General features: G+C 40.2%; 1 protein-coding gene across 1 annotated transcript; it reads right to left on the reverse strand.

The window, feature by feature from the left end:
• Window positions 1–445: 445 nt before the first annotated feature.
• LOC102227116 (serpin H1-like) lies at window positions 446–24,662 on the reverse strand. Its single transcript, XM_014473981.2, has 5 exons — window positions 24,558–24,662; window positions 21,838–22,466; window positions 15,820–15,912; window positions 15,104–15,336; window positions 446–3,711 (listed from the first exon to the last, which is right to left on the reverse strand). Exons 2-5 carry the CDS (start codon window positions 22,457–22,459, stop codon window positions 3,406–3,408), a joined length of 1,254 nt encoding a protein of 417 aa, XP_014329467.1. The 5' UTR covers window positions 22,460–22,466; window positions 24,558–24,662; the 3' UTR covers window positions 446–3,405.
• Window positions 24,663–27,218: the final 2,556 nt, after the last annotated feature.

Consider the following 27,218-nt stretch of genomic DNA (forward strand, 5'->3'; position numbering starts at 1 on the left):
ATCTGGATTTGCTCAGGATTATGAGGCGATTTAAAATGCAACTCTAAGATATATTCAGAGATGTTTTGCTTTTAATACTTGTTTCTCTTTGTCTTTTCTTTATGGGAGTTTATTTAGTGTTTTTTTATGGTAAATTAATCCATCCATCCATTTTCTGTTCACCCTTTGTCCCTAATGGGGTCGGGAGGGTTGCTGGCGAGAAGCGGGGTTCACCCTGGACAGGTCGCCAGTCCGTCGCAGGGCAACACAGAGACATACAGGTCAAACAACCATGCACACACTCACACCTAGGGAGAATTTAGAGAGACCAATTAACCTGACAGTTTTTGGACTGTGGGAGGAAGCCGGAGTACCCGGAGAGAACCCACGCATGCACAGGGAGAACATGCAAACTCCATGCAGACAGACCCCGGCCGGGAATCGAACCCAGGACCTTCTTGGTGCAAGGCAACAGTGCTACCAACTGCGCCACTGTGCAGCCCCTAGTGGTAAATTAATATCAATATTAATTTCCTGTGATGACTTGACACCAGCACCAACTGCAGTTTCCCTCTCACATGAAAAAATAAAATCACGTTTTAATGTTTAATCTGTGTTTTTAAATAAAACATAATGTAAAGTAGGAATGTGAACTTCCTGTCTTCCTCCTTGCCCTCTGCGATGGGTTCACCTTTTGGTCAGGCCAAATGACTGAGGAGGTAAAAAAAAAACAAAAAAAAGAAAAGAAAGAAAGAGCGAGACAGCAGGAAGAGCACTCAGAGCACAGTCATCCCAATTACAGCACAGCACTTGGCCTTTAGAAGAAAAATCATAGAAGTGACTCAACTGAGGGTCAGCTTGTTGATAGAGATGCTAAGGGGGACCCTCCATTTTCACCTTGCCGCTGGTAAAAGCTCAAGATGGGTCAGGAGAAAGAGCTGGCCTGAAGTAGATGGAAACAGATGTTTGTTGTGTTTGACCGCAGCGAGAACTTGCTGACTCGAGTGAAAAAGCAGAGGTAGCCGACTGCTTTGGAGCATTTATATTCACGCTGAGAACTAAGAGCATGTTTTTGTGGATTTCTCCTTTTAAAGTGCACTTTCTGAGCTACACCAACAACAAGAGAGACCTGGATTGAGTTTTAGCATCAGTTAAGGTTTTAGGTGTAGGTTTTGTGTATTTACTGATGCTTTGTTCCATTCTCCTGGTAGCTGTTTTGCTACTTTATTGGTTATTCTGCTATGACCCTGTGGCTGCCCTGGTCTTAAGCCCAGTTTCACAACTGCTTCATGTTTTCAGACTAATCGCCTCCCTCGAAACACTGCTGTGAAAATATATTTGTCCTTATCAATTCCTTCTTACTTTGCTTTTCTGTCACACTCAAATGTTTCAGAGAAACATCTTTTTTAGATCAGACAATTACAAAATGCAACTTTTGTCTATGCAAACCAACACACCCCTATATGTGAAAAAGCAGCTGCCTTAATAATATGAGTAATAGTTTGAATATCCATATTTTTGGATAGTGAAGTTAAATTCCAACACATCTGACTCGCAGAATCAAGACATCACTTTAATAGAACCTGTCTGAGAACATGAGGCAGACTCAACACATTTCAATCTGCAGTGAGAGTCATTACCCACAAATAGAGAAAACATGGAAGAGTCATGAACCTTCCCAGGAATAGCTGGCCAATCAAAGTGACCTCGTCCAGGAGGCAACAAAAGATCAAGAACGACAAGTAAAGCGCAGCAGGTTTTCTGGCTTTAAATAGAGTCAGTGCTCATGGTTTAAGAATAAAATGAGAGACTGAGCAAAACGCACAACAGTGGAAAAGTTCAAGGCCAAAAGAAAACAAAGGTTAGTTTTAGGTTTGCCAAAGGAAACAAAAATAAAACATCTTGATGATTCTGTAAAATGTTGCTTAGAACTACAAGACAAAAGGTCTGTATCCTGTTACATCTGGAGTAACTAACAGCATTTCAGGACAACATTGTCATACCAACAAACGTAGTGTTGACCTTTGGGCCATTTTAAGAGCCACATTCTCTTGTAACTTTTCCAGTTCTTTTCACATAAATAAAACTTCAAGTGAACCAAAATTTAGTCTATTTATTGGTCAGATGGTGGGGAAGCAGAATGGAAATACAGGAAGTGGATGCTGTGTTCTGAGTTAGATGGAAATGCGCAGAATTTAGTCATTCATTTGCATTTATTCATTTGTATGTTTCTCCACAGCATCTGAGTGGTACACCAAACCATTTTGAGAATATAATTACTGTACGGCATCCCACAATGCAACTCAAATCTGGCTACAGGAAGGCTTACTAGCTTTGAGCCATACTAGCTGCGTTGCATCAAGGAACAAACCACTCTAGAGTCCGATTGGACCTTTTCCTAATCCAACTGTTGTGTTCACTTCTACACAACTGAACAACACCGCAGCTACTTTAGGGGTGATCGACTTTTCATATCTGACTTCCAACTTTCAGAAGCTGTTCTATTTATTTTTTCCAATTTGCAACAAGAAATTCCCACTTCTGAGTACAAAGTGAAACAACCATGAAGACCTAAAGCAAAATACTAAAATCACCACATTATTATTGATTTTAGGTTATTTATTTTAAAAAATTGCATCCGTCAATAACTCATTGACCTCTTGAAATCAATTAACATGAATTTGTCACATTTAGGCCAAGCAATGTCACTCAAGTTCGATTCAAGTGATAAAATGGCATCATGGATCAGCGATGGATTTAAGAGATTAAAAGGTTTCGCCCATGCTTTCCATGTTGTTGACACACTCTGTAACGCATTACGGTCATTAGCATTATCTGGCTCATCAATAAGCACTTGGGTGGACCATCAATCTTCCCCTGTTGACCCTCACAGGACACTGTCCCTGGTATCTGGCAACCCAGAGCAACCGCGGTGTCACTCCTGATCCTGTCCTGGTGTTTTTTGGAGAAAGAGGGCTTCTGTTTGAATGCTGTGTCTCTTTAAGCACTCCTCTGTATGTCAGCATGGCGGCTCTTTGCTACAGTGGTCTTGTTTGTCGTGTCTGTTGACTTGATCAGTCTCTGAAGGTTTCTGCGTGGGGGCAGATTTTGGGAGAAAAAGAGATGCCATCGATTTTCTCTTGAGTTGGAGGCTTATCCTGTATCCGTCAACTTCAGTAATGTCTTGTACAGAGTTATCATTTATACATGCAGTGTAGGTGTAGCTCTGAGTGTGTGACAGTGTAAATGTCGGATATGGCAGTGTCGGTGCCAGTCAGCCAAAAGACTATGGTGGTGTCAGCGTATGACAGTGTGATGTGAAAGAGTGCCACAGTGAATGACAATGTCTGCACTCAGAAACCAGCAAGCTGTCTCAGAGAGGGACCGGTGGAGGAAACGAAAAAAGACAGGAAGTAGAAAGAGATGCTACAATTCATCATGTAGGAGGTCTCCCTCGACGTTGTCCAAAGCGCCCATCAGCAGCAGAGCTCCAGTGGTGTTATCTCTAACACAGATGATGAACGGATGGTCGGCGTAGAACAGCTTGGGTCGCTCTATGTTCTCCTCCTCTAGATCAACGTCCTGTTCACCAGCTGCGGGATCGAGCTCTAAGGAAGCCCAGTGGAGGGCGCCACCGAGGTGAAGCTTCCCTTTGCTCTTGTCGGACATCCCGGAGAAGTCGGCTGCCTTCTGGTCCCAGGCGTCACTCAAACCCAGAGAAGACAGCTGTTTCTGGAATTGGACGAAAACACAAGTGAACAGAGTTATCGGAGCATGTTGAACATGGACATAGAAGAAGAGGCGCCACATTGACTTTGTTGACCTCCCTTGGCATCTTCCATATTGTGAGTACAAAGGTCTCCATGGAAATTAGTATGCTTTTAATTATGCTTGGTAACCAGAATTAGACTGAAGTGTTGATTCATCTGACTTAACTGTTCTTTAGCTATACCAAAACAAATTCACCTTTAGGCCTAGCAGTGGCTGGCACTGAGACTAAAAGGAATATTATCTGCAAATCAAAATAAGAGAAAACCTAATCAGAGTGTGTGCTTAAAATCCACCTAAATTACAGTAATTTACCTTGGAACAAACAGCAAACTACTAACTTTAACATAGTGTTTATACTGCCTTTAATTTTGATCAAAAAATACTATTTAAGGGGTAGAAGTGGAACCCTTAATTATGGATGTATGGCTAGAAAAATAGACATAAAAAAATACTTTGAGGTTGAACAGAAGGGACACTTGGGACTAAAACAGAGAGCTCATCATCGAGTGCTAGCTAGATAAACACAAACCAAAACATCCAACATCAAAATACCAGTGGAGACACTGGTAACAAATTATAAGGCGGCTTTAGTTGCTATAGTATCAATAACAATTATTTCATTGAGAAGCATCTAAATTGTTTTAACATGCCATTAAAAAGAGATGTAAGTAAAAACTAATTATTTTCAAACTTTACATTGTTTAATATCTTAATATACATGTTTCGCAAAAAAGATTGAATAAAAATGATTTTACATGGACTTTACATGCACCTTTCCACACAAATGAACACATTAAGTGCGTTGCCCAGGGGCACATCGACATGCAACAGGAGAAAGCTGGAATCGAACCACAATCTCCTGATTGCAAGAGAACTACTCCACCCACTGACCAGGGGTATGAATAGTTTGGAGCTCAACTGTATGTAAATTAAGAAATTGTTGTAGTATTGCGTCTTCATTGACATTTTGTTAATTTTCTTCCTTTATTCATTTACAGTCCAGTTGCTAAATCCTCAGGATGACTGGGTTTGCTCTGAAGCCTATGGAGCAGAGCGGCTGCGTTTTCTCCTCTGTGCATGTTCTCAAATCAGTTACCCCTGAATCTCCAGGCCATCCGACTCGGAGACGTCCTGCAAAGTGTATGCAAACAAGCAGCTGCCAAGACGCTGATAAATTATGCACTCAGGGAGACCAAACGACGAGTGGGAGGGAAAGAATATTTTAAAATTTTTATGATGCTGTGACATTCAGAAGTGGAGACGTGCTCCTTCTCCTGAACCTCGTCACATGATTAACCTGAACTCAACGCACCCTCCCAAAACAGTAACTTTTCCGACAGGGGGCTTCGGCGTGCCGCTTACTGACTGAGCGTCCAAAAAAACCCGGGAGTCGGGGAGGACACTGACAGTTGCCCTTGTTGTGATCTGGCAGAACAAAGTAGGCAACAGGCCGAGAGGAGACGGAAGGAGGAAGCAGAGGATGAATAATTTAAGAGTGATGCCCCGTGACCTCAGCACCTCCTTTGTTTTGCCTCTGATATGAATTCCACAGAAAGTCGCCGGCGTGACAGGTAGTTTATCCTCCCGTGGCAGAAGGCCACTCACAGTGACAGGCTTCTCTGGGGGCCACATGAGAGCACGTGGTTGAGGTGTGGTGGTGGGAGGGGGGTGCATGTGAGGCCGCGCGGACCCATGTGTGGAGAAAGCCGCGGAAGGAAGCTGAAGCGGAGACGGGAGGGTGACAACGTGATTTTCTGGCACGTTTTAGACTTCAGCTGAGTAAACCAAAGATCTCTCTTAAATCATCTGGATGGGTACATTTTCTGTGCCTCCATGACGTTGTCAGGACCGATTTTGGAGATAATCTATACAAATTATCTGCTTTTCTACATAACTTCTTGCAGAAAAAAATGACCCTGGATCAAGAATTACAGGGATATTCAGATGTGTCCTTAATACAAATCCTCCTTCCACAGAAACTCAAGTGCCACCTCTAGCTCTAATGCACTTCTATTGTGTTCATCCATTATTACTCCACTTTTTCTCTTTCCTTTCCCCCGCCACCACTACATCACTGTCTTCCTCTGCTGCTCCGCCACTCGCCTGGCGTCGCCCATCCTTCATCTGACCCTCCGCCTGTACTTTATCCGCTTTTTGTTCCTAACTTGGTATGTTTCCTCCTCACCTCATTCTTCTTTGACAGGCCTGCCGGTGCAGTTACTCTGTGCTCTTGCAACTTTTCGGTCTCCATTTCAAGCTTTCTTATTGTTGGGGAAAACAGCCGGTTTCGCTCGAATTTTCCAAGACAAATGACAGCGCGTGCGGAACGGCTTGGATTGCTTTTTTGCCTATTCTTCCAGGGTTTCTGATAGTTCATTTCTTGGTTTCCATGAATATTTTAAACATTTCTGGTCGAAAATAGTAAATCACTGAAGATTTCTTTTTTTTTATTATTATTTTCTCTAAAAAGTTGCATTCATGGACAGAAAACACACACAAAAACATAAAAAAACAACAACTGAGGATGTAACTAACTTTTTAGAAGAAACTAAAAATAATTAAACTGGTATTTTGAGTTCTGAATCTTTTGTGGAAAAATCTAGTCATAAATTACAAAAATTTAAAACCCAAGTTAAAACTTTTTAAAATTTATTCTCAGTTCACTTTTGCCAAGATGATAAACAAAACTCACCTAGGTCATCTGCCTTGACATCTGCATTTATATTCACCATTCTTTACGAGGATTATGTCAAAGTAATTAATCTACCACGACCAAAATGAAATAATATTTTTAGGTATTTATACATTAGCTCTATTTTAAGTATTACCTTAAGAGTAAAGTAATACTTTTAAATGCCAGACAACAAAAACATCTACAGAAATTGTTGCATTTACATTTTCTTTAGTCTCTTTTTCTCATGTTTAGTAGCCACTGTAGACCAAACATGAAAAACAGGCCATTTTCATGGAGGTAAAAACAAAACAAAAAAATGAACCAAGACAAAATAAAGGGCAATATTTCATTGGCTTATATATTAAATGAGCCAAAGATCATCTTATGGCTCTGGAGCTGCAGGTTGCAGATCGCTTATCTAGCAGATGGAAGCTGAGATCCTCTCAATACTGATGTATCTGAAAAGTTCAACACCTTCACTTTAAATTAATTGTTTATGTAAAACTGGGAACACAAAAAATGAAATTGGTCCAAGCAACTAATTGGTTACAGTTTCTCTACTTTCATCATAAGAAATTGATTTAACATTATCTCTTCAGTACAGGGGCCAACGGGGGCCAGCTCTAGGGACACTGGCCCCCGTTGGCCCCTGTTTAGTACCGCCCATGCTCAGATTTTGTTTTAAAAACCGGAGCATTGGTATGTTTCAGTACACTTCCTCTAGCAGGACTCAAAGTAAAAGTCATCAAAAAATTCAGATCTTCTAGTTAAGCAGTAATTGAGCAGCATTAAAAGTTTAGTTATCAACATATGGAGATTTTTATTCTACATTTACCAAATTTAGCGTCCTTATTAGAGTCTGTGTAGTTGCATTTTTTTCCCTCTTTGTAAAGTTTGGTGTTGAAATATTTCAGCCATTAAAACTGAAAGTGAAAATTACCAACATATAATTTTATTGGTAATTATAAGTATGTATTATACAGTAATACTGTATTATACAGTATTATACAGTAATACTGTCCAAGTTCACACACTGCAGAAACACAAAATCAGTCATTTTTGTCTAGTTTGTAGAGCAAATATTTCAGTACACTTGAATTAAGACAAAACTGACATGTAAGTAACTTTTCAACAAGATATAGTAGCTTGTTTTAAGTCAATTCCTTAATATTGATGAAAAAGTAAAAGTTTGTCAGATCATTTTACTTATAACAAGATTTTTTCTTATCTCAAATAAACTGCTAGTAGTGCTTTTTCATTAATATTAAAGAATTATCGACTTAAAACAAACTCCTATAGTACAGAAGTGCAGTACAGGATAAAGAGTGGCATCAGAACCAAGGTCCTTAATGTTTATTTCAAAATTCACTATGACATAAAATAAGCCAGTCTTTGCTTTTTATGAGGATTAGCTCTTGATGTATTGTCTCATTCAGGCCTTAAATGATATTAAGTTGAAATAAAATGACATTAAACTAAACTTCATTCTAGATAAATACGATTAGAGTGCTGCTTTTGATTGTTGTTGTGTTTGAGTGAGCTATAAAAGCTCAGTCGTTATCCACTCTTGAAATATTTCCGTCATTTTTCTAAATTATAGTAATAGTCCAAAATATTTGTGCAAAATTGCAGGACCTTTCGGTCATCGGTCAATTTTGTTAAAGGTGAAAAATCAACCACGTTTAGTCACCTGCTATGCAATCAGTGTGTTGACTTTTTTTTTTTTTTTTTACTTTTCAGCAAAATGAGTTATTTAAAGTAAAATCAATCACGTAAATTACAGTCTGAACTTTCGAGTGCTGAATCTCTTGGTCACTGGTCAGTTTTGCAAAAATAAAAATCCACTAAATCCAGAGACAGCTTTATCACCTGCTGAATAATCAGTGCACCCCTTTTTTTTTTTTTTAAAAGAAAAAAAATTACTAATATTTTTATCATATAAACAGCACAAATCAACTTCAAACGACAAGGTCGCCTAATCTGATAATCCTTCACATTCCAGCAAAGCAAAAAAATACATTTTTGCTTAATTGTTTTTGGAAGCGGCGAAATGTGAAACCGAAGGGATCAAGAAGAAGCACGGGGGACGAGATGTAAGAGAAGCCCTGCAGAGGTGTGGCACTGCATTATTTTGGGAGGAAAAACCTCTGGGAGGTGCTCTTTGGCTGCCCTTTCTCTTCGGCGCTCCGCATGAATCTTAGATGGAGGAGTTCTGGGAGGACTGCTGATGCCCCACACACAGAATCCACGAGGCATTTGTCTGCGAGTGGGAGCTGGAGGAGCTGTCAGCTGCCGGTTTGTGAACATCTGCAAGGCCTGTTCGGCACGCGGCACTGTGAACGCTAACCAGGCCTGAGGAAGCAAACCGTCAGCCCCCAGGCACACATAACCCCCACCATCACATTATTTCACCTTAATAGTTGGACAAGCTAAGTAGCTTTTTGTATTTATTATAGTGCGGGGGTTGTCGAAAGGGCAGTATGGGGCACCCAGGGCATGACAGAGGATCTGTGAGGAATCACTGCAGATTTTAAAAGCGAGCCTTAATTATGGCTCGGCGAAAAAGAAACGGATCAAACAGAGAATGTTAAGGAGAAAATCTTTTTTCCGCTGCTGCATGCAAACTACGCGATACGAACTGGGAAAAGACGCCAAGATCAAAACCTAAGAATTACAGGATAATGACTGTTTTCACCAACAGACAGCTGGTGTATCCTGTCAGAGAAATTAAAGTGAAAAAAAACCCAGGTAAGCTGAAAATTTCTTATGTAATTGGTTTATTTGCGACCCCATTTGTACCATTTCTTTTGTTTTTTAATTGTCTTTTGTGATGTTTTATATCTACAAACTGCATATTGCATTTTATTGTTGTGTTTTTTTTTTTTTTGGAATGGCAGCAATGAAAGTAGAAATTTTCCCCAAGGGTATAATTAAGCATTTTTTGTTTCCAAGTTAATCTGGCAAAAACTCCCTGCTCAAAATAAAAACTGACATCTGTCAAAAAAAATGAATCTCTTGCTAATTCTTTGTACAAATATCTGAGAAAAGGCAATCAAACCTAAAGAAAAAAGAAAAAGATTTCAAGGAGATATTGAGTGAAGAAGCAATGGAAAAAAAAGACGGTAAATTGCATAAAGTCCCAGAGCAAAGAGGGCTTTATGGAAGTAAGGCTAATTTTAAAAGTTTCTATCAAGCCATCTCACAATTTTAGAGATAATTTTCAGAATTTTGCTGAACAGACAAAGTCCATTAACAAAAGCCTTCAACAGAGCAAAATAATTAGTCTGCATAAAAGACATAAAACTAGTTCTCAGGGGCATACACAGGAGAAAAATAAGCTTCAGTTGCATATCTTGTCAAAGTGTTACAATGAATATTGAACCTGTTTGCTCTCCAGCAGAGAAAACTTTTAATGGGATTGGTTGTCTGCTACAACAGAACAACCTTAAAACTTTTTATATTAATCAAATGTTTTTGTTGTAGCTGTTTTTTTTCCCTTCAAACCCTTTTTTTTAAAAAATTAAATAGATCTTAACAAATGTGAATATTTCTTGTCTTCCAGCTGAGATTAAAAAGGTTTCCATGTCCTCGACTCTCGCTGATGAGAAATCTGCTAATAAATTTCTCCTAAGGTTTCTGAGAAGACCACACTGTCCAGGATTTATGATTATGATGCCATAATATTTGTTTGTTCACTTTTTATTGCCATACTGATGCTTTGAGGGAATTTGAAGGCACTTCAACTATACTCCCACTGACCTTGACTTGTGTGTCAGAAGGAGCTGGTATGTCTAAGTGCTCAATAGCAACAATGTCAAGACAGATCGTCTCAGCCTGAGGAAGAATCACTATGGCCATTCTTTCATGACATTGTAGCTGTACTGGCCAAACTGACCACAGGTCAGCAGATTTTTACCTTTTTTTTTTTTTTACAAGATCTAGGCTTAAAGATTATATCTAGAACTTGCTAGTGATTCCTAATTTTGGAACGGAGTCGGAAATGTGTGCTGCAAGCTGAATGAGACGAGCTGCTCTGAGTCAGGTGACCCATAACACGCTGGCAGCAGCATCACTAAACAGAAGACCGAAGATCAAGTATGAAAAAAATGTCATTTCCATACCATAAAAGACCTTTTTTCACAAAACACATAAAATTGAGCTGAATCTTTACAAGAATGTCCAAATTTTTTTATGAATACATATGAGAGCTTGAATAAAGTCAGCACATTCCCTAAAGTTCTGACATCACTTTGTGTTGAAATATGCTCCCATGATGTCATATAATGATTAACAGCCAGATTGCAGAATCTACAACTGAGGCCATTAGAAGATTAGCTTTACCCTAGGCACCTTTTAAACCACAAATCTTGATTATCATTCTTACTGCCGTTATTACTCCAGGCCCGTGAACTGTGCTATCAGTCTGATCTGCATATTTGTCTTCAGTCGCGGTTTATTATTCCAGGGTGTTTAAGAAGAAGCAAATATGAAGTAGCGCTTTGGCGCAAGAACATATACAGTGTTAAGAGAATTAAAAGAGCAATTTTAGTAGTTTGTCAGCATGGAAAGAGTTCTATAAATCAAATGAAAAACAATCATAGCAACAAACCTGGAGACAGACTGTCTCTGCCTCCACAGCTCACACCTGCGGTTCCTTCTGGTTCACCACTAACCATCCGGAGACGCTGCTCTAAGCCGCTGCCACCTTGAACAAATGCAGACACGTTCTGCTTAATTCAGCGCTGCCCATAACATCCTGAGTGGGTGGCTTAAAGCATGCAGCGGCTCTGGCATCATCACGGCTTCATTTCATGGAGCCACTGATGATGCGGGCTCAGAGGAAGAAATAAACAAAAAGCTCTATTTCTCACGGCTCCCTTAAGACTTCAAAGCCTCTCTCTTCCTTTATTGGATCTCATCAGCTCCACTGGTGTATTATCTCCATGGGCTTTTACCTCTTTTGCATGGTCAATATGCTCAGTGTTTCATTCAACTCGTTCGCGTACACACAAGAACAGCTTGTTTTTATTCCACAAGGCCATATCGGAATAAAAAATAAAAAAAAGGTGAAAGAAGGGAGCTTTCGCTTTTAGCGAGCAGCTACACAAATGAAGCACATCTGGTTAATTCATACGTGGGTCTGGCAACGATACGTCGAAACAGCAGCCCCCTCGACACTGTACACGGCGGAGTGAGCTCTTGTAAATATTTGATGCCCTCTTGACCTCATTAGCTATGATTGAGTGAGCTCTGTGGCGCACACTCATATGTCTTAGTCACCGGCTGGAGATCCAGCCTCAACATTGGCCATTAGTGTGTGTGTGTGTGTGTGTGTGTGTGTGTGTCCTGGTCAGAGGAGGATCACTGAGGGAAAAGGGTGGCTTATCGCTGACCTCTTGTTAAGAGGGCTCTTCGTCTCCGACCGCGGACCCCCGACGTAATGTGCCCTTCGGAGGAAAACACCACAAATTGGAAAACGTAGGAAGAAAAAAAAAAAAAGGAGAAAGCTAAATTCAACCGCTATTTATAGTTCCGTGTTACGCTCTCCACCTCGTCCCTGGGCAATCTTTGACCCCCACTGCCACCATGCTCCTCCACATCTCTCGCTCACTTCCCTGCCGAATGTCACTTCCATTTAGGTCAGAAGGGCTGAGATACACTTGCTCGGTGATAGCATATTAGAGGAACATGTGAGTCCCACAAAAAAAGGGAAAGGATTTAGATCCCTGTGACTGATAAGAGGGCGAGGACAGGGGTGAAGCAGGAAATGGGTGCATCTGGATTTGGGGAGGGGGAGCAGAATCTGCTCAACCTGACTCAAAGGAGGCTGATTTTGTTTGCTCCCATATACGGTCACACACACGGCACACACAGACATAACAATAATCATCTATTTGTCCAGATGCTGCCCTCTAATCTCAGGGCTATGGCCGACCCAAGCGCTGACAGACAGAGTGGTAAACAGAATTAACCAACGGTGATGAGCAATTATTTGCCAGACCCAGTTGGAAGAATAACCGTCAATGAAGACATGCCGGGCTGTCACCGGCCGGAGGGCAGAGCAGCTCAGTCTGATTAGAAAATCTCACGGTATGGTGAGAGCGCACGACACGGTAAAAATCTCAGAATGTAAAACATGATCAGCTGTAATTTATACTGCTGTAATAACTGCATTAACATATTTGTTATTACAGTTATCTATGACATCTATTTACTCGCATTTGACAGACGTAATGCAATATGTAGACACTTGTGGGTTTGAGAGACTTAAGATTTTTTGAGGTGTAACTGAGAATCAAATGTTTTACTTTTGTACTTGTTTACTAAGAACAATCTTCACAAATTATAAACTGTTTTAAAACTATAAGAGTGTAAAATATTTCAGTTTTGCATGTTGTATGGATATAGTCCTACATATTGATTCATTTGACAGATTAACCCTAAACGTAATATAATTAAGGGATTATATTACCTGGTTAATATTAGCTAATACGATATTAGCTGAAATTACATTAGTTAGTAAATCATATTAGCAACAGCTAACATGATATTAGCTGATACATTATATCAGTTAATATAACAGCTGACATAATATGCTATTATATTAGCTAACTGCTTACTAGCTGTAGACTTGTGAGGAAATGTGTAGTTGGCTTCGTTCAGCCAGCTGACCAGCAGTGCAACATGTAGGAGATCAGCAGCACTGTTAGGCTGTGTCTTTTTGTCTGGCGTCTTATTGAAACTGCAGGAACAGTACGATTCCTGCGAGAGATTTGTTAAAACCTTGGTACAACCGGATAGCGGTAACCTGCCGAAGCCTTTTCCATTACGACTCATCAAACACACCTAGGCTGTGATGACTCAGAAAATCACAGGCCAAATTTGAGTACATAATCAAAACACTGATTCATGTATTTACAGGAATTACAGCTCTTTTTTCTTTCCTTCAGCCTGACAAACTCTTTCATGGAACAAATGGAGATACGTGCAACAAAGAGTTTTTTTCCTCCTGCTTTCTGAAGCCGGGCCACAGCCGTGTCAAAAAGAGTTGTTTCAGGCCTCAGCACTAGATTATAGCCGCCTCCTCCTCCCCCGGAGCGTCCCGACGATGTTAATGTCAAAAGCTTGTTCTTCAGGGCACGGCCAGCAGAGCAACATGGCAGCGTAGCTCTACAGAGATGTTTGTCAAACTGGAAACGAGGGCAGAGCAGATTTCATTAGTCCGTGATGAGGTTACAGCGTGCACACGAGGAGGACATGGTAATCGGTTTCAGTCAGCATGCCCTTCCTCTGGGAAAAAGCTTTTACTTCCATGTCATCTGTATACGTCTGGTCCAACTATTCTTCCAGTCTGTCTTTTCTTTTTTGTTTTTTTTGCTCCTCATGTCTTTGTCACCATCAGCTGCAGTTCAACATTTATAGAGTTAAGGTTGAAACTGAATATTTGAGAAAGGTGAGAAACAAAGTTGGATACGGGTCGCAACTGTCTGTTGTGTGAATGCAGTGTAAGATAGTCCAGAAGGAACAAAGGCAATGAAATGGTTCAAAGCCACACTTTTTCAATATTTGTGAAATTAACAGATAACAAGTCCTGACTACTCTTCAAATAGGTTCAAGGTTAACAAGTACTCAAATGTTCAGAATGTTTTAAAAATGCACAAACGAAACCCGTCTGGAAAATCTAAATCCGAAAACGTAAAGAACTTTGCAAAGAGCAGCAAACTACCGAAGCTCATTTATTTATAGATCTGGCCACAATTAGATAATCAGATGTGTTTGATTTGCAGCACCTGGCTGCTGCTTTCCCACTTAAATCCAATAAAAGCAATGAAAGCGTGGTTAGTGTCAGACGTGCACAGCATTTCTGTATAGTTTGTGAAAAACAAAAATCATAATAGTGTGGAATGTATTTTTGAATTTGTGGTCAGATTTAAAAAAAAAAATAAACATGTATTTTCTCTCTTTGGATACTTTAGATTGTTTCACATACTTTTTCCATATGTAGAAATACTACATTCCATTTATTTAATTCTGACTTGGTATTTTAAAAACTCTCAGATCCTTTCAAATTGCTATCTCTTTTAATAAATCTTTTTGTTTTTCTTTTTGCATATGTTCTGGTACTGTACTATTATGTATTTTAAACATAACTTACAGGGTATTACTGTCCACTAAGTTGCAAAATTTCATTCATTTTAAGTTTATTTGAAATACAAAACAAAAAGTTTACACAGTAGATAATAAATCTTGATAAACTTGGGTCATATTTAATTTACTAAGAATGCAGATAAAAATGACTCCAACCTCAGGAGAATAACCCTCCAGCACCACCTTCCTTCACATCTGAAATTGCAGCATATATAATCAAACTTAAGCCACTCTTTGAATAAGTCAAAACTTTTGTAGCGTGAGCATCGCTACTCAGAGACAAACTGTACTGGAATCCTATTGAATCCTATTGTAAGTGCTTTAAAATATTACAAACATGAACTAGAAACAACATTATTTTGGTTCATGCTTCAACATGCAGAAACTCTGTCAGCACTGCTGAAAATTCTTGCACAATTCCCATTCTGAAGGTTGTTAAAAGTATGGGATAAAAACATTTATGTTCATAAATAGCACTGCTCCATCAGAAAACTGTGAAAACTGTCATACAGCTAACATCGGTGCACCGACCTGCAGACTGAGTGAGCTGGTGATGTTTGCCTTGGGCAGAGAAAGGGCCACACCGGTAACGGCGGTTCTCTCCAGCCACTTTGACAGCAGCTCTGGGGTCAGCAGCTTGTCCAGCCTGGCCAGATTTTCCACATGAAAGGGCAGCAGGAGCACAAGGCTGGCCTTGCCTCCCCACAGCGGCGCCTCCAGAACCTGCACCATGTTGTCAACATCTTCATGGAAGCGATACCGACCTGCAGGAGGGGTGAGAGAAGATCACAGCATTGAGGACAGGAGCATTTTATATTTGACTAGTTCAGTGCCGAAGCTCTCAGCAGACATGTTTATTTTATTTATTTATTTTTTTTTACAGCCACTTGAGTTTGCGTCGTTCGACTCGGCTGTACTCCAACAGGAAGCCAGACGCTCAAGCCGGAGCCATAAAGTGGACTAAGTTTCTCTCAAATTGAAGACGACATTGTAAAAATAGCATTAAAATGAGCACAATGCATCTTTCTGACGTCTTTTACTGCCTTAATGGCACAAATTCACTCTGGCTTGTTGTTGTTTGAAGACAATCCATAAAATATAGAGAGCATGCTTAATAAATCATAAGGTGCACCATGATAAATGGGTGGGAAACAGATTGGACCTTACAGAAGCTGAATCTCTCTTACTTTCAGTTATTTAGCATCAAAAAGCAGCCAGCTGCATGTTTTTATCTTTCATGTCTTTACCTGCTCTGTGCATCATAATCACTTTGGTGTATTTCTTCCCCAAGAAGGTGCGGCGATCGGTGCTCTCCTCGCTCAGCTCCCTCTGCCACAGCCCTGAACACACAACCACATCTTAAACGCAGGAGAAAAAAAAAAAAGCCATGAAAATCATCAGGCATTGAAAGTTGTAGATGATTAAAGGCACTCAAAAGGACATGACATCCCTAAGAATACATGCGGGCCTCTTACAGCAACACAGAGCATGAATTATCAATCATTTACTGCCAATTAAACTATGTAAACCTCTCCCAAAACTGCTGAGTTTTGCAGAGGCTCTTATAGAGTCCAGAAGGCCACTGTGTACTGTTCATTGTCCGACGCGTCCCACTTGGCCCTGCTTACTCCCCCCATGACAGCTGTCAGTTTAAGAGGGGCTGAGAGCAGTGGAATTACTGTTGTAATAACCTCAAAACACACTTTCAAAGCCGCTGGACCATCACAGTGTGTGTGTGCCTGTGTGTCTAGGTTGACAAAATTATGACCATTTGGGCCTTTGTGAATGACACTTTAGACGGGCTTTGGCAACAACAAATGATGACTCATTACTGATTAATCTTTTGGAAAAATCTCCGCTCTCAGCACACAATGCTGCGGAGAAAAGAGGTCCAAAAACGACAAGTGAGACATTTTGATAACTTATCGTGATCAAAGGGTCAGATTAAAAGGAGTGTGAAGCATCATGTTTTGTTCCCATTGTTGGACGATTGATCTGATTTGGAGGCAAAACGTACGCAAGGTGACATTTTACAGATTGAAGCCCTTAAAAAAGACTGAGAATAAAAACTAAACTGCCTCCTTTTGGCTCTTTGCAGAAAAAAACTTCAGACAACTACAGCATGTTCCAACAATGAAAACAGTTGAGAAAAGTTTGCTTTTGCTATGTGTGTTGTTTTGACCTTTTTATACAATTCTTGCCTACTTCAATTAGACTAAGCAAAAAAGAGGAAGACAATATAGGAAAGAAACATTTTCAGATGAATGATAAACCTCCTTATCTGAAGACGCCTCATCTTTAGATGTATTTTTATATTCCTTCATCTTATTTCATGTTTTAAATGTCCAGGAGAAAACCAGAATGTCGCTGCTCATTTTACAACAAAAACAAAAAAATGTAAACTAATTGTAACCTTTTGGACGTCAACATTCACCCATTGTAGAATAATGTTGAGTTTCAATGAGACCCCCACCAGACAGCCAAGTGTTGATGCCATCTTTGCCATCAATACCAGATGATGCAGATTCTACACATACAGAGGATCATACAGGAAGATCTTTACCACTTACTAGATTCTTACCTTTAATTAAGCAGGTAAATTAATTTGGATTTGAGATCCAAATCTCATTTTCCAGAAAGACTACCATTTCCATAATTCACATTCTAAAAAAAACAACATTTTAATTTGTGCAATATTTAAATAAGGCTAACAATTGTGCCCTCCAAAGAAATTGTAGCTTTTTGGCAGGAGTTCCTCTTTCCTTCTGGTAATCAACGTAAACATTTAAAGTTTACCGGTTGTGATAAAAGACAATGTGTAGATGGGAAAACTCACAAAAAGCAAAAGTGGAAATATGGAAATGGGTTGATATCTCGAAAAAAAATGATGTTGTCCAGTCTAAAATATTCCAGTGAAATTCTTTAAAGCTTTACCTGATGAAACTGAAACTTGACACAACTATCCAACTTTAAAAACCCTTCTGGAAAAAGGCTTGATGGTTAGACTGGTCAATGCTAAAACCTCAACTCTATTCACATTTGCTGGATAACATGAAAAAGTCAGCTGGTCACATACTATGTATGTATAACTCTGACCCATTCTGAAGATGCACCTTAATTTTAAACTCGTGTATCCTATTTTCATTTCTTAAAATAGTTAAAGTGATTAACTGGTTCATAATCTCACGCTGGAAATTTATTTGCAAGTAAATCTTTAAAAGCACAAAATTACTGACATTTATGCACACGAGTGAATAAAAACCTTAGACTGAAACTGTGCTTCAACTTTCAGCAAAAGTCCAGACTGAAATCAGTGAGAGTGAGCACTTTTTCTCTGATTCCTCGTCAACTTCTGATTGCGTGGCGAAGTGGGCTTTCAGAAGCTATTATTTGAGGACAAATATGCAGGGACTTGTTTCCCCCCCATGCTGTTGCATTACCTTGTGTAACTTTGCCTCTCCTGTTCGTTTCACTGTATTATTTTCTTCCACTGTCGCCGGTATTTCTCTCCAACAAAACAAAGCCTGAATTAATTAATCAGCATGTACAAGAACTCCGAAGATGAGCTTCTAAAGCACCAATATTTCCCTTTCAACCATGTATGCCAAAGTCCCTTAGTTTACTGTTCTTAGTGTTTCGCTCCGTAATTTAACCCTATCCAATCCACCCAGTGTTTCTTTGTCTGCAACTAATTCACACATCTATTATGGTTCTTAGTTAAAAAAGAAAGAGTTCACCACCAACCACTGACCTGATCCTCCTTCTAGGAAGTCTACATTCAAACAATTATGACTTTGTTCCCCGAACAAGTGAACACAATCAAGCTAAACTGCTAAGCAGCAGCTCCTCTTCAGTGTAGACGTTGCAACTGACTAAAGAATAACATAAAAAGGCTGTCTTTATATCAAATGGATGTTCTATATAAAGTCAAAGAAAAGAAAAAAGGCTGCTAAAATAGGAATCTATATTTTCCAAATTGTTTAATGTCATCTAAACGATTGACATTAATTGATTATAAGAGAAATGTTGCAATTCTGTATATTCTGTATAGTTAGTTGTTTTTAACACAATCAAAAAATTATAGTAATCTGTGAACTATGATTAGCCACATTAAGCATCAAATATTTCAGCGTGTGTTGCCAGTTCTTATGTGATTTTTAATAAACTCAAACTCTAGATACAGATCTATTAACAGGGCCCAAAAATTGATCAATTCTTATTGCAATTTTAGAAAAATTGGAAAGGGCCTAAAAAAACTTATTGGTGCATCTTCACAGTTAATATCACTGCAATCGTTGTACTTCTACCTTGAACTGCAATCCACTAACGATTATTTTTTACCTAAAGGAAAACTGGCACCTTGTCAGAGGACAATGCCCAATCACTGCCATCACTAATTTAGGAGCCTGAAATCAAAAACAAATAAATAAAAGCAGCTAGTAGGGGCGAGAAGCAAACTATCGACCACCTCTAAATTGCGAATCAACACTATAGGAATCCAATTTTCTGTAATCTACTTTGTGTGCCGTCATGGTCTGAATAATCTAATTTATACATTTCCACCACAAAATTAATGAACCAACGAGAGTTGCTGCACAGAGAAAAAAAAACAAAAAACTAATTTCATAATAGAGTTGAATCCTCAAACAAAGAAAAATTAATTAAGTTGCTTATCAATGCTTACTTTGTTTAGAGAATGTTGTTTTTGGAGGAGGTTCTCAACCTGTCCCCACTTCAGCTGCCGCTGCCTAATAAAAAGAATACCTGCAGGGGGAAAACAGCAGCAGATAGATGCAGATAAAGACGCAAACGGGGGACGAAGGAGGAGGAGGCGGGTGGGGGAGATAAGGCGTCTGATAAATAACGACAAAAGCAAGAAAAACAAGGAGGGACGGCACAATGAGAACAAATGTAACTGAAGAATATATTTAACACGTTATCAGATTTTCTGGAGAGTGGAAACAGGAGGAGTTGCATTGACACATTGGCTTTGAGACTGAATTCCTTTAAGGTCGTCATGAAAACGGACAATAAGCCCATTTTGTTTGGCTAGCAGAGAAAGCTCCTACTGCTCCTTTTGAAAGGAACATTTCACCTTTAATGATGCATCTCTGCTGCTACAGCAGAGTGCTGATAAGGATTAGATGGATATGTTTTGGGAATGAAGCTATTAAATCACAGATGGAGGTTCTGATGGACTGGATTGGAGCCTGAAACAATGACAACTTTCCACCACTGCAGCCTGCCACAAAAGAACAGAGCCGAGCTGTGCCGCGACAGGCTTGGAGCGCTCCGAGCGCAGATGTAAGGCATGACGGTGAGGCAGAGGGTCCGGGCACTTGTTACTCAATTATTTAAGACGACATATCACCCCCACCCACAAACGCCAATGAAAGATGGATTCGCTCTCAGCGACGGACCCCAGAATCATCCTTTATCCGCAGCGTCCACCAGCTGGAGTCCAATGCATCAAGGACGCGCACTCTGAGCGCAGGTGGCCATGCTGGCATGCAGCCTGCAGAGGGTATGTTGCTGTTTGAGCAGGAGAAAAATGGTGCCATGTTCACATGCAAGGTTTTTTCATTCCCCCCCCCCCACCATTCAGCGCCGCAAACGGGTCCAAAATGAACAGATTGGATAATTCAACATGACTCTGCTCGGTGCAGAGAGGCTCCAGTGTTTCATGTCTATTTTATCCAAACAATTATGTAACTGGAGGTTCGCCTAAATTCATCCATGCATTTTCTATACACACTTATCCTTCCTCCAGACGGGATTCTGGAGGAAGGACAGGTGTCACAATGCAGAGACACACACAATTATCTACCTCAGATTTATATATTTGGTTTATTAGGGCTGAAAACCAGTTCAGTACCTTACAAAAACGTCCATGCGTATCGAACCTGTCACATTGCGACCACAAATTTCAATGTGTTTTACAGGCATTTTATATACTTAGAGAAACACACAAAGTAGTGCATAGCTATACATTTCTTTTACTATTAATTTCTTTTAAATAATCTGATAATTGAAGTGTGCGTTTGTACTCAGCTTCTCCAAATCAACACTTTGTCGAAAAAGGGTTTAAAAAAGGGATCCTCTGGGTTATATCCATACAAGTTCACCCAATCCAGAAACAGAAATGTTTTACCCCTTTGGACCAAACAGAGAAAATCTGAACATCAATTTTCAAATCTTGTCAGAGATTCTCAACTGGACGTCTGCCTGGACTTTGAATAGGCCACTCCAGCACTTGAATTGTAACTCTGTCTCAGGGATGAACGATATGGACTTCAAAATTTTATGACATTTTGTGGTCTATGCATTTACTGCATCACATTTCATAAGTAGTAGATAATAAATTGAAGCACATTCACAACCAAATGTAGAAAAACTAATTAGAAAGACAATAAAAAGAGCAAAAGAAGAACAAGATTGAAGCTACAGAGAGATTTTCACCAAATATTGTATGGACTGCTGAGACAAAGGTCCATAGAATTGGATGCTGACTGTTTTGAACGTCAGCATCCAAGTAACATCTGGTATAAAACTATCAGTATTTAAGAACATGAAGATCAAACTAACAGTCAAACATGGTGGTGCTGTGAAAATCCATGTCCAGTCATCAGTTTGTGACTTTAAGCTCAAGTCAACTTGGGCTATGCAGCAAAACAAAGATCCAAAGGATACAAGGAACTCCACCTCTAAATGGCTAAAGAAAAATCAATAAAGGTTTTGAAATTAATTAGTCAAAATTTACGGTCAAAATCCCTCTGATGTGGCTGGATTAAATTTATCCTGCATAGAAGAATGAGCCAAAATCCTGATTTAAAAGACTCACTGGCTGGTTTTGAAAAGTCTAAATAGCATCTGTTGCTACGAAAGGTGGCACAACTAGTTATCAAGTTTAGAGAAAAGTTCGTTTTTCACAATTTTTATCAAATGCTCAAAATTATGACATTATTTCAAATTTCCATCAACCTTTTCTACTGACATTTAAAAATGTTTTTAATATTTTTAATGGAAAAAATTTGCTTTGATCTTGTGTTTGTTGCTTCTACCTCTTCTTTGGTACTTTCCCCCCTACAAACTATTTTTTTAAATAAACAGATTGCCCCACCTTAACTTGTCAAGATGGCAAAACAAACTGGAACACACCTGCTCCCCAGTGTGAACATGCAACTGGAACTGGTAGGGTTAAGGTGTGGCAAAGAGGTTGAAAGAGGACCGACCCAATCAAAACTCAGCACACTACTCTGCTTTACCTTTGAAGTGAAGAGCATTTGTCAGGATCATGGCTCCAGCTTTAGCCTTGATTTCTGCCTCCAGAGGAGCCATTTCCTTCCCACTGAGCGCAGCCTCAGCCCACTCACGCAGCTGCTTCAGGTCAGCCTTGGCGTCCCCCTTCCCCATCGTCCGGTGCTGCAGCCTGAACCGGCTCTGGATCTCCTTCGCGAAAGCCTGACTGATGGCAGGAGCCTGCTTGGTGAACACACCAGAGGATGCGTGGATCTGGAAGCTAGTCCCGTTAGCTTTAACGAAGCTCTCCAACGCCATGGAGAGAAGTTCCCCAACCGCCTCTTTGGTCCCAGACGGAGGCTGGAGAAGTTCTCGAATCTGCTCGGCAGTTTTACCCGCCGAGCCTTCAGACAGCGCCTCAAGCGAGGACGCCAAGAGGAGAGGGGAGAAGAGCGTGTTTACAGAGCTGGGGTCAGAGCGCAGGGCCTGGTAGAGGCGCACACCCAGAGGCCAGCTCGGGTCATTCACAAGAGGACGAAGAGAGGGGCTTACTGAGGCGGCGGGGCTCTTTGATGATTTAGTGGTGCTGCTCTGCACCAGGAGGACAAGCAGAGAAACCGGGAGGCAAACGGCGAGTCTGAACAGCATGGCGGGTCTGCAGCAGAGCACAAAACGATAAGGGAGTCTGAGGCTGTGCTCACTACAACCTTCAGGAATTTCATGTGACAAATGCATATCACTGCAGAATTATGAAATAAAATGACATACAAAGAGATGCACATTAGTATTCAGCCCCTTTCAATCTGATACCTCAAAATGAAATCCAATTTAACTGCCTGCTGTCAGAGATCAGAGTATGGCAAAGTCAAATCAAGTCAAGTTTATTTGTATAGCACATTTCAGCAATAAGGCAGCTCAACGTGCTTTAAACACAAAATATAGTAGAGAAACCAATTATTAAAAAGCGCTAAATATTACATTTTATATACATCAAACATGTTGATCAGTGCTCTGGGTAATAGGGCTGGATGGCATGGCTGAAAAAAACTTTCCATATGAGTCAATAACAATAAGTATAAATTAGTTTTTTGTGTTAAATATCTAAAATACTGCCAAACTGGAGGTGTGACCTTTCCTGTTTTATCCACAGTTTTCACTCCATGCTGTTTATTTTTAAGCTGTTATGAGACAGGGGGGCCAAACTTAAACTGCTGCTGCGCAAGTTTCTCAACAAGCTGTTGCTAGGTAACCAAAGAAAGAGTGACTGAGTGAATTGGTCCCACCGGCCTTACCCAGGTGGCTGTGAGAGGTTGAGCAGCTAAAGCCTTTCGTCTGCCTACATCCCCCAGAATGCTGTGCAAGTCTGGGGAAAGGAATTATTGAATATTAAATATTCTATCAGACATTTTCTACTGATATCGATCCCGAGTCCATCACAATATATGTTGTTATTGATTGACATGTACCTATTTCAAAGGTACATGAAGGCAACTCTAAACAGTTGGGCTTGTTTTGCAGTTTTCTGGAAGTTTGTTCCAGATTGGTGGTGCAGCATGAACACTGTATTCTGCGACACCATGTTTGGTTCTGGGGAGACCTGAGTGGTCTGGAAGGCAGACACAACAACAGCAGGTGTTTACTGACCCGTTAAATGATTTTATAAAAACAAAAGTATTTAAAGGCTGTTCTCCAAGCTACTAGGAGCCAGGACTTTAGAAAAAAGGTGCCAACCTACAAAAACATGGCCGTCCACCTTATCTGACAGGAAAAGAGAGAATTAATTATAGAAGAAGCCAAACAGGGTAACTCTGGAGAAGCAATTAGAGCCTGGACTTGTATTTCTTATCAGGAAGGATTTAATGCCACATAAACTGCCCAAAGCACTTCAAGAAACAACTTTATTTGAAGATCAACATGTTTTGGCTTGTGACCTTCAGGAAATAATCAAGAGAGGCATTGAAGAGACCCGTCGTAACTCTGGAGTAGCTCTACAGAGAGCCACATGGTGCAGTCTGTCCAAAACACAACCATTATTTCATTAATAGCCCCCTCCACAAGTCTGGGGCGTTGGAAGGGCGGTAAAAGGAAGCCATTGTTGAAAGAAACCCAGAAGAAGTTTACGGCTGCAAACATGACAAAAATCTGAAAAGCTTCCAGGGAGGAAAGAATACTTGAGCAGTGCTCTGTATGTGTGCATTACGTGGAGGATGAGAGGAGTGCACCCCTCTGAGTTACAATGCAAGCAGAAGAGCGCAGCTCTATTCTTCACGCAAACCGGCGTCCCTTTGAGCAGCTACTTTAGCTCGCTGTTAATATTTGAGATAAAGCTCTATAAACAGCCTGAGGGTTCCCTCTTCGCTGTTAAAACTTCTACATGCGCAAAGCGCTCCTGCAGAGTCGCAAGCAGCGAACTGGATTTTTTTGTAAATTCCTCCCCGCTTGATAATTATCTCTCCTGCAGCGCCAAAAAATCAAAGTACGACAATTAAGTTCGATGAAGTTGCAAAAAAAAAAAAGAAGAAGAAAAAATACCCTTTTCAAACTGAACAAGCGGGTGAAATTGATACACTAAAAAGCATTCATGTTGGGGGGAAAAAAGGAAAGAAAACCCCGAGTTATTGATTGTGAGGAGACGGGAAACATCTGCCGTCTGGTTCTGCCTACTCTGTTCTGATTTCCAAAAAAAACCTCCTGACGACAAACAGAGAGGAAACAGAGGAGAATGGCTCGATTTGTTCATATTTACCGTTAATTAATTCACTCGTCTCTCCCCGCAGCTCTTCTTTCTTTCCACCTGAGCCTCCGGAGGAAGCGAGAAGTGGGACCGAACCGGAGGCTCAGACGTGGCAGGAAAGAGAGGACGGATTTTTCCTGCTCTTCTAGAAACTTCCAGGCTCAGCGGACCGCAGTGAGCCAGACTGAATCTGAAGTTGAATAAAAGTCGGCGCAGTTTCCAACTTGCTGCAAATGGAAGTTTTCCTATTGTTGTGTGCCTTTAATGAAGTAAACATGGCGTGTTAGTCACTTTAATGGCAATTTAAGAACTGAATGAGTAAGGCTACAAAATCAAAATAATGCACGATTTAAAGCGATAAGTCGAGAGTGTGGAATAAATATTTTTTTCAATACATTTAAAACTTTGCTCACGTAATAAACCTGTTTCTCAGAGGAGGAGGCTGCAGTTCCCCTGTTTATTCAAGCGGGGTCACTACTGATCTTCTCCTTGCCTCGGCAACCCTGGAAGAGTTTTCTTCTTTCTGGCCACTAAACGTGACCCACACCTCGATGCTTTTGAATATTAATTTGCAAATATGACGCAATTTGCGATCAGTGCCACTGGTGAGGAGCTGGTCCTGATTTGACAGGGCCGGTCCAACGCAGAATGTGGCCCTGAGCAATTTCTGATCTGCTCAGATATTGGACACAATCTAAATCCAAAATTATTCATACCTTATGCAGATGTAGTTATTATTATTATTTCAACATCAACTTTTATTTCTGTTAACCTTTTTAGCTTTTTCCATCTAATATCATTACAGTAAATAATTGCAAATTAATTCACATTTATTTTATACAAAAGAGTTCCATATGATAAAAAAAACATGAGTAAAATATATTAGTTAATTATAAGTTAATTAGTGCTAGCTAAATATTTATCATGTAAAAATAGTTTAACCTGTGGCTGTATGTTGAACTATGGGATGTTTGCAGATATCAAACATCCCCACAACATGATGCTGCCATTGCCATGTTTCACCGTGGGAACAGTGTGTTGACGGTGATGTACAGTGTTTTTGTTTTTTTAGCCAAACATAGCGCCTTATAGCCTAAAAAGTACTTTTGATCTCATGTGATATGCCATATTTAAAACGTTTCACAATTAAAAGTAGCTAAATCAACAGATTTCCTCAACTCTCCATGGCTGCTTCTCTCTAGATCCACCATGTCAGTTTTTGAGGGTGGGATGTTGTTTTATAACCTAACCCTGCTATAAACTGCTCCACAACTTTCTCCCTGACCTGCCTGCAGTGTTCCTTGGTCGCTATGGTTTGTTTTCTAATGTTCTCAGGCCTTCACAGAGCAGCAGTTATCAGAGGAAAGGGAGCTGAATACAAATACACACCACAGTTTCCAGGTTGTATTTAGTAAATCTAACTAGAAAACTGCATCTAATTTCTCTAATATGTGCAACTTTGGACTGGTTTATTAATAAAATCCCAATAAAAACATGAAGGTTTGTAGTTGCAATGAGCCAAAATGTGAAAATCTTCTGCAAAGCCTTTGGTTGGCTGAGCAATTTGAATTTGTGCCCTTTTTGGCAACTGTTACATCAAATCTTGATAGATTCTGGCATGCTAGCCTCCCAGAAGTCCCTCATTTCAGCTCCAGGTTTAAGTTCATGTGATAACATTTCCAGGGCATCTCTTACACATGTTAAATATCCTTATGTTGCAGAAACTGCCGCCCTCTGTCGAGAAAAAGTAGGGCAAGCCCGCTTGATGTCTGCTCCGACCCTACCAGACGACCTCCTTCTGCTTTTTCTTTTTCTATTCTATTTTTTTTTTCTTTTTTACTTTTCCAAATCCCCCCCTAAACAAAACAAGGCAAGGTGAGCAAATAGGTTGTAACAACAACACTTTGAAACGGTAGATTATTGTCCAAATTTAAAGCCATGCTGAGTTGTAATCGATACAGCCGGGGTTAGGCTGAGAAGGCCGAAGATGGATCAGAGAGGGATATGGAAGATGATAACTGCACAGACCACCGATGCTCTGCAATCAGGCCAAACATGACAGCTTGTAGACCCAACCAATTATTCAGCCCAGCCAAATCAATAGAGCTCTGGCTGATGGACGGCCATCATTTACTCAAACACATTTGCAAACACATAAATTATAGACCTGTTATGAAGTATGTGCCACCAGACATTTTTCTTCAGGTTTCACTAAATATTAAGCACATTTTAAAGGGGACATATTGTGCAAAATTCACATTTTGCACATTTTTGTACTTCCATTTGGGCTTCTACTGCCCAAGTGCTTAAAAAAAACCACCCGGCTGTTTTTTGGCAATAAATGTTTTTTGACGTCTCGAAAAAGAGACGTCATGAATCTCCAAGCACTGCCCCTCAACCCCAACAAAGCCCAGCCTGTTACCTAGCAACCCAAGCGGAGCTCCAGCATGTTTGGTCAGCTGGCTTTACCATTGTATGTGCTGTACAATGGCTGCTAGAAAAGACAAGTCTTTTGTTGTTGACTTACATTTTAGAAACGACTCACTGCATTTTTGTTGGTTGAGGATAAAGCTCTTCTGCTTTTCAAAGACGTACGGTTATTTACACGCAGGATGTAAAGACTTGCTTATGTGATTTGTTTCATATTTAGTCGTCTTGTTAAGGTTTTTTTAG

Source organism: Xiphophorus maculatus, chromosome 14 (assembly GCF_002775205.1).
Source record: "Xiphophorus maculatus strain JP 163 A chromosome 14, X_maculatus-5.0-male, whole genome shotgun sequence".
In the NCBI taxonomy this organism is placed as follows: Eukaryota; Metazoa; Chordata; class Actinopteri; order Cyprinodontiformes; family Poeciliidae; genus Xiphophorus; species Xiphophorus maculatus.

What these genes read in the sequence shown, in the direction of transcription:
- LOC102227116 (XM_014473981.2), bottom strand. Translation starts at nt 22,459, where the DNA reads ATGCTGTTCAGACTCGCCGTTTGCCTCCCGGTTTCTCTGCTTGTCCTC. An exon ending in AAATGCTCTTCACTTCAAAG is followed by an intron (nt 15,913 to 21,837) that starts GTAAAGCAGAGT and finishes TTGTGTGTTCAG; the next exon opens with GGCTGTGGCAGAGGGAGCTG. An exon ending in GATTATGATGCACAGAGCAG is followed by an intron (nt 15,337 to 15,819) that starts GTAAAGACATGA and finishes CCCCTCCTGCAG; the next exon opens with GTCGGTATCGCTTCCATGAA.